Source organism: Saimiri boliviensis, chromosome X (assembly GCF_048565385.1).
Source record: "Saimiri boliviensis isolate mSaiBol1 chromosome X, mSaiBol1.pri, whole genome shotgun sequence".
Classification (NCBI taxonomy): Eukaryota; Metazoa; Chordata; class Mammalia; order Primates; family Cebidae; genus Saimiri; species Saimiri boliviensis.
In genome coordinates, this window is record NC_133470.1 from 123,030,296 (window position 1) to 123,040,942 (window position 10,647).

Here is a 10,647-nt window from a genome sequence, read left to right on the forward strand (position 1 = left end):
GAAGGTGCTCAATAAATATTTAATAAATGAGTAAGTATTTACTGAGTACCTAAGAGACAGAAGCAGTAAAACTAAAAGAAAAGCTTATTATGCTCTAGCCAGTTTCTTCTCAGGTTTTTTAAAATTAATTTCAATTTACTATAATATAAATATGTAATATATATATATATGTATATACACATACATAGATATACAGTAATTCTATGCGGCATTTACTTCTTGAAACACCAAACTAGGATAGGTCTTAAAGCCAAACAATTGGGAATTACTGACCTGGCCCTTTGGCAAGCTTCTAGAGTCTCAATGAAGTACTAATGGAAAACAAACCAGCAATTTTCTTCATCCTTCTATTACGATGATCAGTTCCTGTTGAATTCTTATACTTGTAGAAAATAATACTCCTACTATAAAGTAATTTCTCTGCTTAAAATACTTCAATGGCTTCTCAATAAACATAAATAAAATCAGAACTCTAACATAAGCTACCCCACCCAGCTTCATCTTCTATTATATTCCCTTGCTCACTATGCTCCTGCCACACTTATCTGGCCTCTGTTCCTCAAGCATACCAAGCTCCAAGTTCATTCCTTACTGAGGCTTTTGCACTTGCTGTTCCTTCTGCCTCTAGATCATCACGACTGGCTCTTTCTTATAATCCGGGTCTCAGATCAAAATGTTAGGTACTCTGCCAAGCCTTCTCTGACAATTCTAGTCAGTCTTCACCACAGCTACCACATTACCTTGTCTTTCTTACTTCATAGTACATTTCACTACATGAAATATCTTGATCATTTGTGAACTTGTTTACTATCAAATTTCTACCACTAGAATTAAGCACCATGAGAACAGAGACTTTATCTCGCATTTACTACTGTATCCACAGCAACTAAAACAGTGCCTGTTATATATTCGGTGTAACTGAATAAAGGAAAGAATACATTTAATTTAGGGATTCCAGTGGATTTATTGTAGGCAAAACTTTTAACTAAAATGAGCAAATGCCTTCCTTGAATAATGAAAATCTATATAATGAACTCAAAATTTAGAACTCTAAAATCAGTGTCTCAGAAACTTGCTTACCTAAACACACGTAGACACTCTCTCTCAGATATTCACATATGCAAAGAAACAGCGACAGATACAGATAGAAATATAACACAGAGCTCACAAAGTGGGAAACAAACAAATGGGAGGGTTTTACAACTGAGAAAATCAAAATGTTTGGTAAGTGTAAGACGTTAAGAGGCAGAAGAGACAGATGGGTTAGGTAGGTGGATAAGATGAACAGCAAGTGGATAAGACAAACAGCAAGGGAGGAATTAAGGCAAGAGATTAAAAATAATGTCTCTAGTATACCTGCAGGTACAATAGAAGAGATGACCCTCTTTGTGTAGCTGTTTTGCCAGTTCCAGCTGATGATTGTTCATCAACTTTTCGTTTATAACCACCACGAGTGGCTTGCCTTTTTCCAGAGTCTCCAAACAGCTTCCTGCACCTACGAATATAAATCAAATTTGTTTAACAGAATTTAATGTAAATTACGGTGCCCACGAAGCTTTATAGCTAGAACTCAAAAGTTAAAATACTTAGTTGACAGAACTACAAACCGGGTCTTTCAATTATACATTTAAAATGACAAAAGTATAGTTATCAATTGCTCTCTTAAAAGTGTTGGGCACTTTGAAAAATACATTACTTTATCACTGATGATGACATTATGGCCTAGGATTCAGTGCTATGCCACTTGTTCTCTAGTATCAATGACCCTCAACTTATGATGGAGTATAATCTCATCATAAGTTGAAAATAGGCTGGGTCCAGTGGCTTAAGCTTTGGGAGGCCAAGGTGAGAGGATTGCCTGAGCCCAGGAGTTCAAGACCACTCTCAGCAACATACAGAGACCTTGTGCCTACTAAAAAATAAAAATAAAAACAAAAACAATTAATAAGGCATGGTGGCGGTAGTCCCAGCCACTGGGGAGCCTGAATCCAAGAGTTGAGTCCAAGAGTTGGACAAGCTCCCTGGTGAGCTCAAGTCACAGGGGAGCTTGAGTCCAAGAGTTGGAGCTTGCAGTGAGCTATGATTGCACCACTGCGCTGCATCCCAGGTGACAGAGTGAGAACCCATCTTGAAAAAAGAGAAAAAAAGGCATTTGAAAATATTCTAAGTTGAAAATGCATTTGATACACATAACCCACCAAACATCACAAGTTAGCCTAGCCTACCTGAAACATGGTCAGAACACACTTACATTGCCTATGGTTGGGCAAAATACTCTAACGCAATACCTATTTTATGATAAAGAGTTGAATATCTCATGCTATTTATTGAATACTGAAAGTGTAAAACAGAATGGTTGTATGCGTACTCCAAGAGTGGTTTCTACTGAATGCGTATGTGTATTGCTTTCACACCACCATAAAGCTGAAAACTCTAAGTGAAACCACTATACACTGGCCCATCTGGAGTATGCTTTGGGCATGGCCTTGAATCCAAATAAGATCCAGGTTTGACATACTGTATGTGAAACTACACTTCATTTCTATTCAAACCGAAGTAGCAAAGCAAGCCTACAGTCGAGACAGGAAGGCATCAATAATGAAAAACCATGACCACTTCTTAATGGGTTTACATGTGAGGTGCTATCCCAGAATAGTCAAGGATAGATCTCCATGAATATGCAAATATACAATATCAGGATCAATTCAATTTTGAAATCTAAAATCATCTAGCTATTTTAAACGGGTGCAAGGAGATTGATAAGTGAGTAGATAAATCATTTTTGGGTATCTTATTCAAGGAAGGTAGTTAAGAACATTAACTCCAGCACCAGATTGTCATCTGTCCACCACTTCTTGGCTGGACAAGTTACTTAACCACTCTTGTGTCTCAGTTCCCTCATGTGTAAAATGGAGATACTAACAGTACTTAGTTCACAAGATTTTGTTTAAAAGAATAAAGTTAATATAAGCAAAGCATTCAGAGCAGTGCCAAAGGCTCTGTTACCTCCCAGGAGATACATTTTTAATCACCAATCTGTTGGTAATGTCTATTTCTAAAAACTTTTCTCTCCTCAATCTAGACTTTTTAAAAAACCAAGTAACATCATCCCTCACAGCAGTCAAAAGTGCATTACTACCCAAAAGCTGTTTTTCTGAATGTCCTAGAAGTCTAACTAGACCATCACGGTGGTTTTCAGAAGAGGAAACAATTTACAGAGGATGTAGCTGTTACTATTGACTGGATTCATTTCATTCACATTGAACAGAAATATAAACAATCTTTCAATACCAACGTCTCCATGACCAATCCAAGCAATCAGCAGGCAGAACACTCCTTTAGATCTAAGGCAAAGTACTAATGTCAAGTAACAAATGTAACAATTTGTTACACTTCATCCGGTAAATGATTTTGTCTGTTTAGACTTTCTTATTGTAAAGGTGGGCTACAGTGATTAATTTCCCATTCTTCTCTCATCCCAAAATACTAAGTTCTCTCCAATAAAGTTCTCAATTGTCATATTCAAATAAGTTGCGTATTCAAAAGGGCTACAGTAAGTTCAGCAGTGATTTCATTTTACCTTGAAAAGGTTAAAGTGTCAGTTCCTTATTGGAGGGAGAGCATCAGGAAAAAATAGCTAAAGGATGCTGGGCTTAATACCGAGGTGGTGGCTTGATAGTGCAGCAAACCAGCAAGGCGCACGTTTACTCATGTAACAAACCCGCAAATCCTGCACATGTACCCCAGACATTTTTTTAAAAATTAAAAGATCCAACCCTGACATTCTAAGGCACCTTTACCTGCGTGACTAATAACGAGATCTGCTTTCTGAATATCTTCTTTCACGGAATCCTTGTACCTGTAAACATCCAGAGTAAATGACTCAGTACTGAAGGGTTCAGGTACCACCGTTCCTCTACCAATTTGCAGGATAAGTCGGCTGTAACCAAGGCTCTCGATTTTCTGAAACGGGAAATTAGAACATGAGGGCTTTTAAACTGGCTACGTAAAACAGAGCAGGAACCACCACCACTCCTAAAGTTTGGCGTTAAGATAGGAGCACGGCCGCCAAAGAGCCTACCTGTGGCCGATTTCACTTAGCTTTCAAAACTAATGTATTTTTCGGTCCGTGGCCCGACGAGGAACCTCTCGAGCCTTCAAGAATCTAAACGACCCAGCTCGCAGCGTCCCGCTAAAGCCAGAGCAGGAAAAGACTTTGGAAAAAGGAGTCGCAAACTCGGGGCGAGGGGGAGGGGGGAGGCCCAGGGACTACCCGTTCTGCCTCATTTGCTCAACTGGGAGAACCGTGAGCCCTGAGGGGACGACGCGCGCTGAGGAGAACGGCGCGGGCTCCCGGCAAGCGCTGCGGGGAAGGCTCCGGGCTCTGAGGTGAGCTCTGCGGGATGAGGCTCCGGCGCCAACGCGCGACCCCCAGAGAGCCAGAGAAGAAACTGCCAAGCCCGGTCTCGGAGGGGCGGAGCTGTTGGAAGCAGGGGCGGAGGACGCGGAGGCGGAGAATAGAGCGCAAGGGAAGCCCGGGAAAGGAGCGGAAGAAATGACGGAGAGGAGCTGCCGGGGTAACGGGAAGAGGAGACAGGAGACCCCGAGTAGTCGGGGAGCCAGAAGAGAGCCCCGCCGGGCGCGAGGAGGAGCCAGCTAAGCGGCAGCTGCACCTGTGGTAGAGTTGCGGGGGTTTCTTTCCGAGCGCGGCGGTCAGGCAAAGCTACCAAGGCTGTCACTAAGGCCGGAGGCGGCGGGTGGTAAGCCAAGTCACCATCTGCTCGCCTCCCCGACTCACTTGCAGACTGTCGGGCGCTGACACACACGCAATAAGGTCGTCAAAGCTGGTGGTCCCTACGGTAACAAACACGCACTTCATCGCGTGGGTTCTGCGACCCTGGATCGCAAGGGCCGGATGTGACGTAAGAGAGCTCGCGCACGTTGCCACGCCGCTCTCTGTGAGGGAGCCGGAAATCCGTAATGGCCGCCAGGGAGCGGCGGGCCTGGGGCTGTGTCACCGGTTGGGTGGGGCCAAAGACTATTGGTGGCCTAGGTGTCAGTCACTGTTCTAAGCCCTTGATGTATAGGAGCCAGTTCTTGAGACCACTCACTATAAGGGAATGGGGAATTACCAAATGTAGTTAACTTTTTCAAAACTGGTGGATGAAAAAAACTAACACAATACCCAAAGCATTGTGTTGCTGTTATTGCGTGGGTACCACAATCTTTTAATGACAGACAAGTTTGGGATTTTTTTGTTTGCTGTCATGTTTTATCAAGATACATTTTAGAGATGGTTCTACTTCTAGTTGGCTAAGGGGTTATGAAAGATAAAAGTGCTTTGCCAGGTGCAGTGGCTGTAATCCCAAACTACTGGGAAGAATTGCTTGAGCCCAGGAGTTTAAGACAAGCTTGGGCAACATAGCAAGACCCTCATCTCTAAAAATATTATTTTTTAATCCAGGTGCCATTGCTCAAGTCTGTAATCCCAGCACTTTGGGAGACCAAGGCAGGTGTAATACTTGAGGTCAGAAGTTCCAGAGCAGCCTGGGAAACATGATGAAACCCTGTCTCTACTAAAAATACAAAAATTAGTCAGGGGTGGTGGCAGGTGCCTGTAATCCCAGCTACTCAGGAAGCTGAGGCACGATAATTACTTGAGCCCAGGAGGCAGAGGTTCCAGTGAGCCCAAGATCCTGCCACTGTACCCCAGCCTGGGTGACACAGAATGAGACCCTGTCTCAAACAAACAAAAAAAATTAATTAGCCCCCACCTGTGGTCCTAGCTAGTCAGAAGGCTCAGACTGCAGTCAGCAGTGAGCCAGGACCTCACCACTGCACTCCAGCCAAGACGACAGTGAGACACCATCTAGAAAAAATAAATTTTTTAAAAACTCTAAAAAATAAAAGACATCTTACAAGATATGGGGTCTGGCTCTGTTGCCCAGGCTGGATTCTAACTCCTGGGCTCAAGTGATCCTCCTGTGGCAGGCCACATCTCACTAAGGCAGGTCTCCATAACAGTTGTTTCAGTACTGAGTAGTGAAGTTAAATATTAACAGCTGAAAAAAAAAGTGAGTGCCTTTATACAAAGGCTGGAGTGTAACAGAAGTCCACCAAGAGTTTTGCCTAGGCCTTTCCTGGGCCTTAAAGCATGACAAAATAACAAAGGAATTCTTAACATGACCCATTTAGGATTAAACAAGTTTAATTGTGGGTCTGAAGAAACTCCGCAGGCCTCCACAAACAAGTTTATTGGGATTCTGAAGGAACTCCCCAAACCTCTGTGATTTAGCAGAAGACAAGATAAGGGTAATTGCACCAGCACCTGGACCCATTTACAGTTAGTAAATGTACTGAGACTCCAGAGGAAGGTCTTCAAGATTCAGACCTTAATTATAAATTGAAAGCAGTTAATCACTTATGTCTTTAGATGAATGCACACTTATATGTAGGCATATAGTTTAGAAGGTATGTAAGCTCTGGAAAACATTGTAATTTTGAGTTGGTCTGGTGATAATTTCCACGCCTTCTCCATATAAACAGTTACAGAAATAAAAACTCTCTTCCCCCGACCCAGTTCGTCTACATCTTGTCATTGGGTGGTGAGAAATTGCAGCCCGACTCTCAGTGTAGTCCAGGAACACTCTCACCTCTGCCTCCCAAGTAGCTGCTACTATAGGTGCACCAAGAGTGACTTTTAGAAAATCACTTTAACTTGGGCTCTTCTACCAACTGTGGTTTTCAGAAAAGCAGGGCCCTTTAGGGTCTCCTGGTAGCTGCAGTTAACCTCCATTAGCAAGCATGACTTGTGAAATAGAGGTGATAAAGCTTGAAGCCTAGATCTATAATCTGTTGAATTATTCCACTGAACCATTTAAAATGTAAAATTACACATTAGCACGACGGCAAAGTACCACAGATAAATTACACTTAGGCAGGCAGGTACAGGAGAGGTTATTTCTAAAAACACTCTTTTTTTCTTCTACCACCATCATACCATTGTTAAGATAATTGCTCACTCTCCTTCTAATGTTTTATGTTATTTCCTATTTAAATTATCACCTTAGCTCCTATTTGTGCTTTGCCCTGCCTGGATATATATAGAACAGAGGCTGTGAGAAGAAATTATTTTCAGGAAAAAGGATTGGAGGTAAATTGGGCTTAGAACATCACCTAAGACCCTTGGGCCTATTTCTACATAAGAATTTTCTCCATAGATTTTAAGTATAAAAATCATCAGTGAACCTATGGAGAAAATTCTTATGCCTATTTAAGGCTCTGGATAAAATTAACCCAGGGTGACTTAAAACTTTTTTTGGCTACAACTTGGAACTTTCTGTATCCCTAATCAAATTTATTTATGCATACAATTAGAACAAAGAGGAATCTAGGCCTCTCAAAGAAAATACGAGGCTTTCTTTAACAGGTACTATGAAAACTCCAAATGTAATCAAGAATTTCAAATTGCCTTCTTGAGAGAAACTAATTCTGAACTCCCTGTCTCCAAAAACTTAAAAATCCTCCTAGCCCAGATTCTGCTCCCAAGAGGGACTCTGTAACCCTTTGTTCTCCTTTCACTCCTTCTGTGCTACCTCTACTTTATTCTCTTCTGCAACTACCTTCTTCACTTTCTGAACTTCCTTTTTTCTCTTCACTGTCTATCCCAGGCACACTACCCATAACCCCTCAACTCCTCTTATTGCCCCATTTAAAATAAGTGAAAATGCAGAGGGAGATCAGACCATTTCTTACATTCCTTGGTCTAAATCTGAACTCTTGGCAATTGGCCTAAAACTGACTTCCTTGAGTTTCAATGCCACTTTGGTTTAATCATGAGCACATACTGGCCCAGACTCACCAAAATCTAAATAATTTACATGCTGGGGGTCAGTGTCATTAGTCAAACATGTATATACCTAAATAAATGGATAAAACCTCTAGAGGACTTTCATTTCAAAAGGGAAAAGGCCATAACAAAAGCAAAGAAAATAACCTGTGATTTGTTAAAGGTCATTCCAGTGCTTTTCCTCTGGAAAATTAATGGGAAAGCCATTCAGTGATTCACTCAAAAGAAAGATGAGTCTGTCTTAGATTATTATGACTGGTTCAAGATGGCTTTCCAAGCTGGGCGCGGTGGCTCACGCCTATAATCCTAGCACTTTGGGAGGCTGAGAGGCAGGAGGATCACTTGAGGTCAGGAGTTTGAGAGCAGCTTGGCCAACTATGTCTCTACTAAAAATGCATTTAGTAGAGATGGAAAAACCCTGTCTCTACTAAAAATACAAAAATTAGCTGGGCATAGTAGTGCATGCCTGTAGTCCCCAACTACTCAAGAGGCTGAGGCACAAGAATCACTTGAGCCTGGGAAGCAGAGGTTGCAGTGAGTTGACATGGCAGCGCTGCACTCCAGCCTGGGCAACAGAGTGACACTCTGTCCCAGAAAAAACAAAAAAAGGCTTTCCTGCAAAATTATGGTATCAAGGACTTAATGGAGGATACCATGAACCTTTTTAATTCCACTTTTCTTTCAGATCTTGACCAGACTCTTAATGCCGTTGTCAAACAACATAACCTCAATCAGACCTTTAAGAAACCCCACAAAATTGCCTCTTTGGCAAACTATCTCTCTAAAACTTCATAAAGAAACAAACAAAGAATAAATAAGACACCTGATTACTAGGAAAAGACCACCATGCTCATGGCTCTACATATACAGCAATTCAAAAAACAATCACAGAACCAAAATTCTCTCAAGATGTTGGGAAACAAGATCTGTTTCTTTCGCAAGGGCTTTGATCACTACAAAAGAGGTTATGGAAAATGCGGATGATGGTTTCAGAAGAACCCAGATAAAGCCAAGGAAATGCCAGCTTTTTCTTCATTACAAGAGTAGGGATGCTTCAGGGAGATAAGGGCAACATTCTTTCTTCTGTGAACAAGCTGTAGAAAGTTGGTTTGCAAATGAATAACAAATTTATTGAGGCACAGATAGATACTGTTGCTTCCCTCTCAGTGCTAAACTCCCACTCTTTTTCAGATCCCCTTCCCAAGAGTAGTCAAACCACCCAAATGATCGGCGTCCCCAGCCAGACAGTGATAATCAAGTCAAATCCAATTCCTTATCATATAGGGCCCATCATTGGATACCATAGCTTCCTCCTTCCCTCCCTTCCCATACATTTATTAGGAAGGAACTTCCTTGAAAAGGGTCAAGCCAACATCATTTACTCATAAAGGAAATGTGTTATATTAGGAATAAGCTCACCTGAGACCTCTGCTTTGTTTTGTTTTGGTTTTAACAAGGGAGCCTTGCTCTGTCACACAGGCTGAAGTGCAGTGGCACAATTGTGGCTCACTGCAACCTTGACTTCCTAAGCTCAAGTGATTTTCCTATCTCATCCTCCTGAGTAGCTGGGATCACAGTCAGGCGCCACTGCACCCAGCTAATTTTTTTACATACAGAGACGAGGTCTCACTATGTTGCCCAGGCTGGTCTTAAACTCCTGGGCTCAAGCGATCCTCCCGCCTTGACCTCCCAAGGTGCTACGGTTACAGGCATGAATCACTGCGCCCAGTCTAATTCCTCTACTTCTGACCTCACTTATGTGTTTTCTTGTGAACCCCTGTCTATCCAGCCATTTCTGAACAACCTACCTTAAGGGAATTGTCTGAGACCCTATGGGCAAAAACGAATACCAATATCTGTCTTTTTCACTCAGCACCACCTGTGTTCATTCAGATAGATCCTAACCATTCTCTTCTAAATTTGAAACAATACTTTCTCAATTCTGAGGCCTTATCAGGCATAGAATTCATCACTGATTATTTTATTTCTAAGGGACTTGTCCCCTGTACTAGCCCACGCAATACCTCAGTTTCACCCATCTAGAAACCTAATGAGAGAAGAGTGAGGGTTTTTTTTTTTTTAATTGCATTTTAGGTTTTGGGGTACATGTGAATAACATGCAAGATTGTTGCATAGCTACACACATGGCAGTGTGGTTTTCTGCCTTCCGTCCCCTTGCCTGTATCTGTCATTTCTCCCTATGCTATCTCTTCCCACCTCCCCAACCCCCCATCCCTCCCCCATTTCCCCCCAATGGACCCCAGTGTGTAGTGCTCCCCTCCCTGTGTCCATGTGTTCTCATTGTTCAACACCCGCCTATGAGTGAGAATATGCGGTGTTTGATTTTCTGCTCTTGGTGTCCGTTTGCTAAGAATGATGGTTTCCAGGTTCATCCACGTCCCTACAAAGGACGTGAACTCATCATTTTTGATGACTGCGTAATATTCCATGGTGTATATGTACCACATTTTCCCTTTCCAGTCTATCATCGTTGGGCATTTGGGTTGGTTCCAGGTCTTTGCTATTGTAAACAGTGCTGCTATGAACATTCGTGTGCATGTGTCCTTATAGTAGAATGATTTATAATCCTTTGGATATATACCCAGTAATGGGATTGCTGGGTCAAATGGGATTTCTATTTTTAGGTCATTGAGGAATCAACACACTGTCTTCCACAATGGTTGAACTAATTTACACTCCCACCAACAGTGTAAAACTGTTCCTATTTCTCCACACCCTCTCCAGCATCTGTTGTCTCCAGATTTTTTAATGATCGCCATTCTAACTGGTGTGAGATG

The 10,647-nt window shown here is 42.1% G+C and overlaps 1 protein-coding gene across 15 annotated transcripts in view; it reads right to left on the reverse strand.

Annotated features, from left to right (window-relative positions):
* ALG13 (ALG13 UDP-N-acetylglucosaminyltransferase subunit) overlaps positions 1-4,961 on the reverse strand; it is an 85,863-nt gene extending 80,902 nt beyond the window's left edge. For 6 of the 15 annotated variants that reach the window (XM_010346330.3, XM_010346329.3, XM_074391485.1 and 3 more), the window contains exons 1-3: positions 4,799-4,961; positions 3,801-3,963; positions 1,357-1,495 (exon numbers count right to left, since the gene is read on the reverse strand). In XM_010346330.3, coding sequence (XP_010344632.1) covers positions 1,357-1,495; positions 3,801-3,963; positions 4,799-4,879 — 383 coding nt within the window. In that variant the 5' untranslated portion in view covers positions 4,880-4,961. Of the gene's footprint in view, positions 1-1,356; positions 1,496-3,800; positions 3,964-4,673 lie in introns of all 15 variants that reach the window. The other 9 variants (XR_012515588.1, XM_010346337.3, XM_010346334.3 and 6 more) reach the window with 8 other exon arrangements.
* Positions 4,962-10,647: the final 5,686 nt, after the last annotated feature.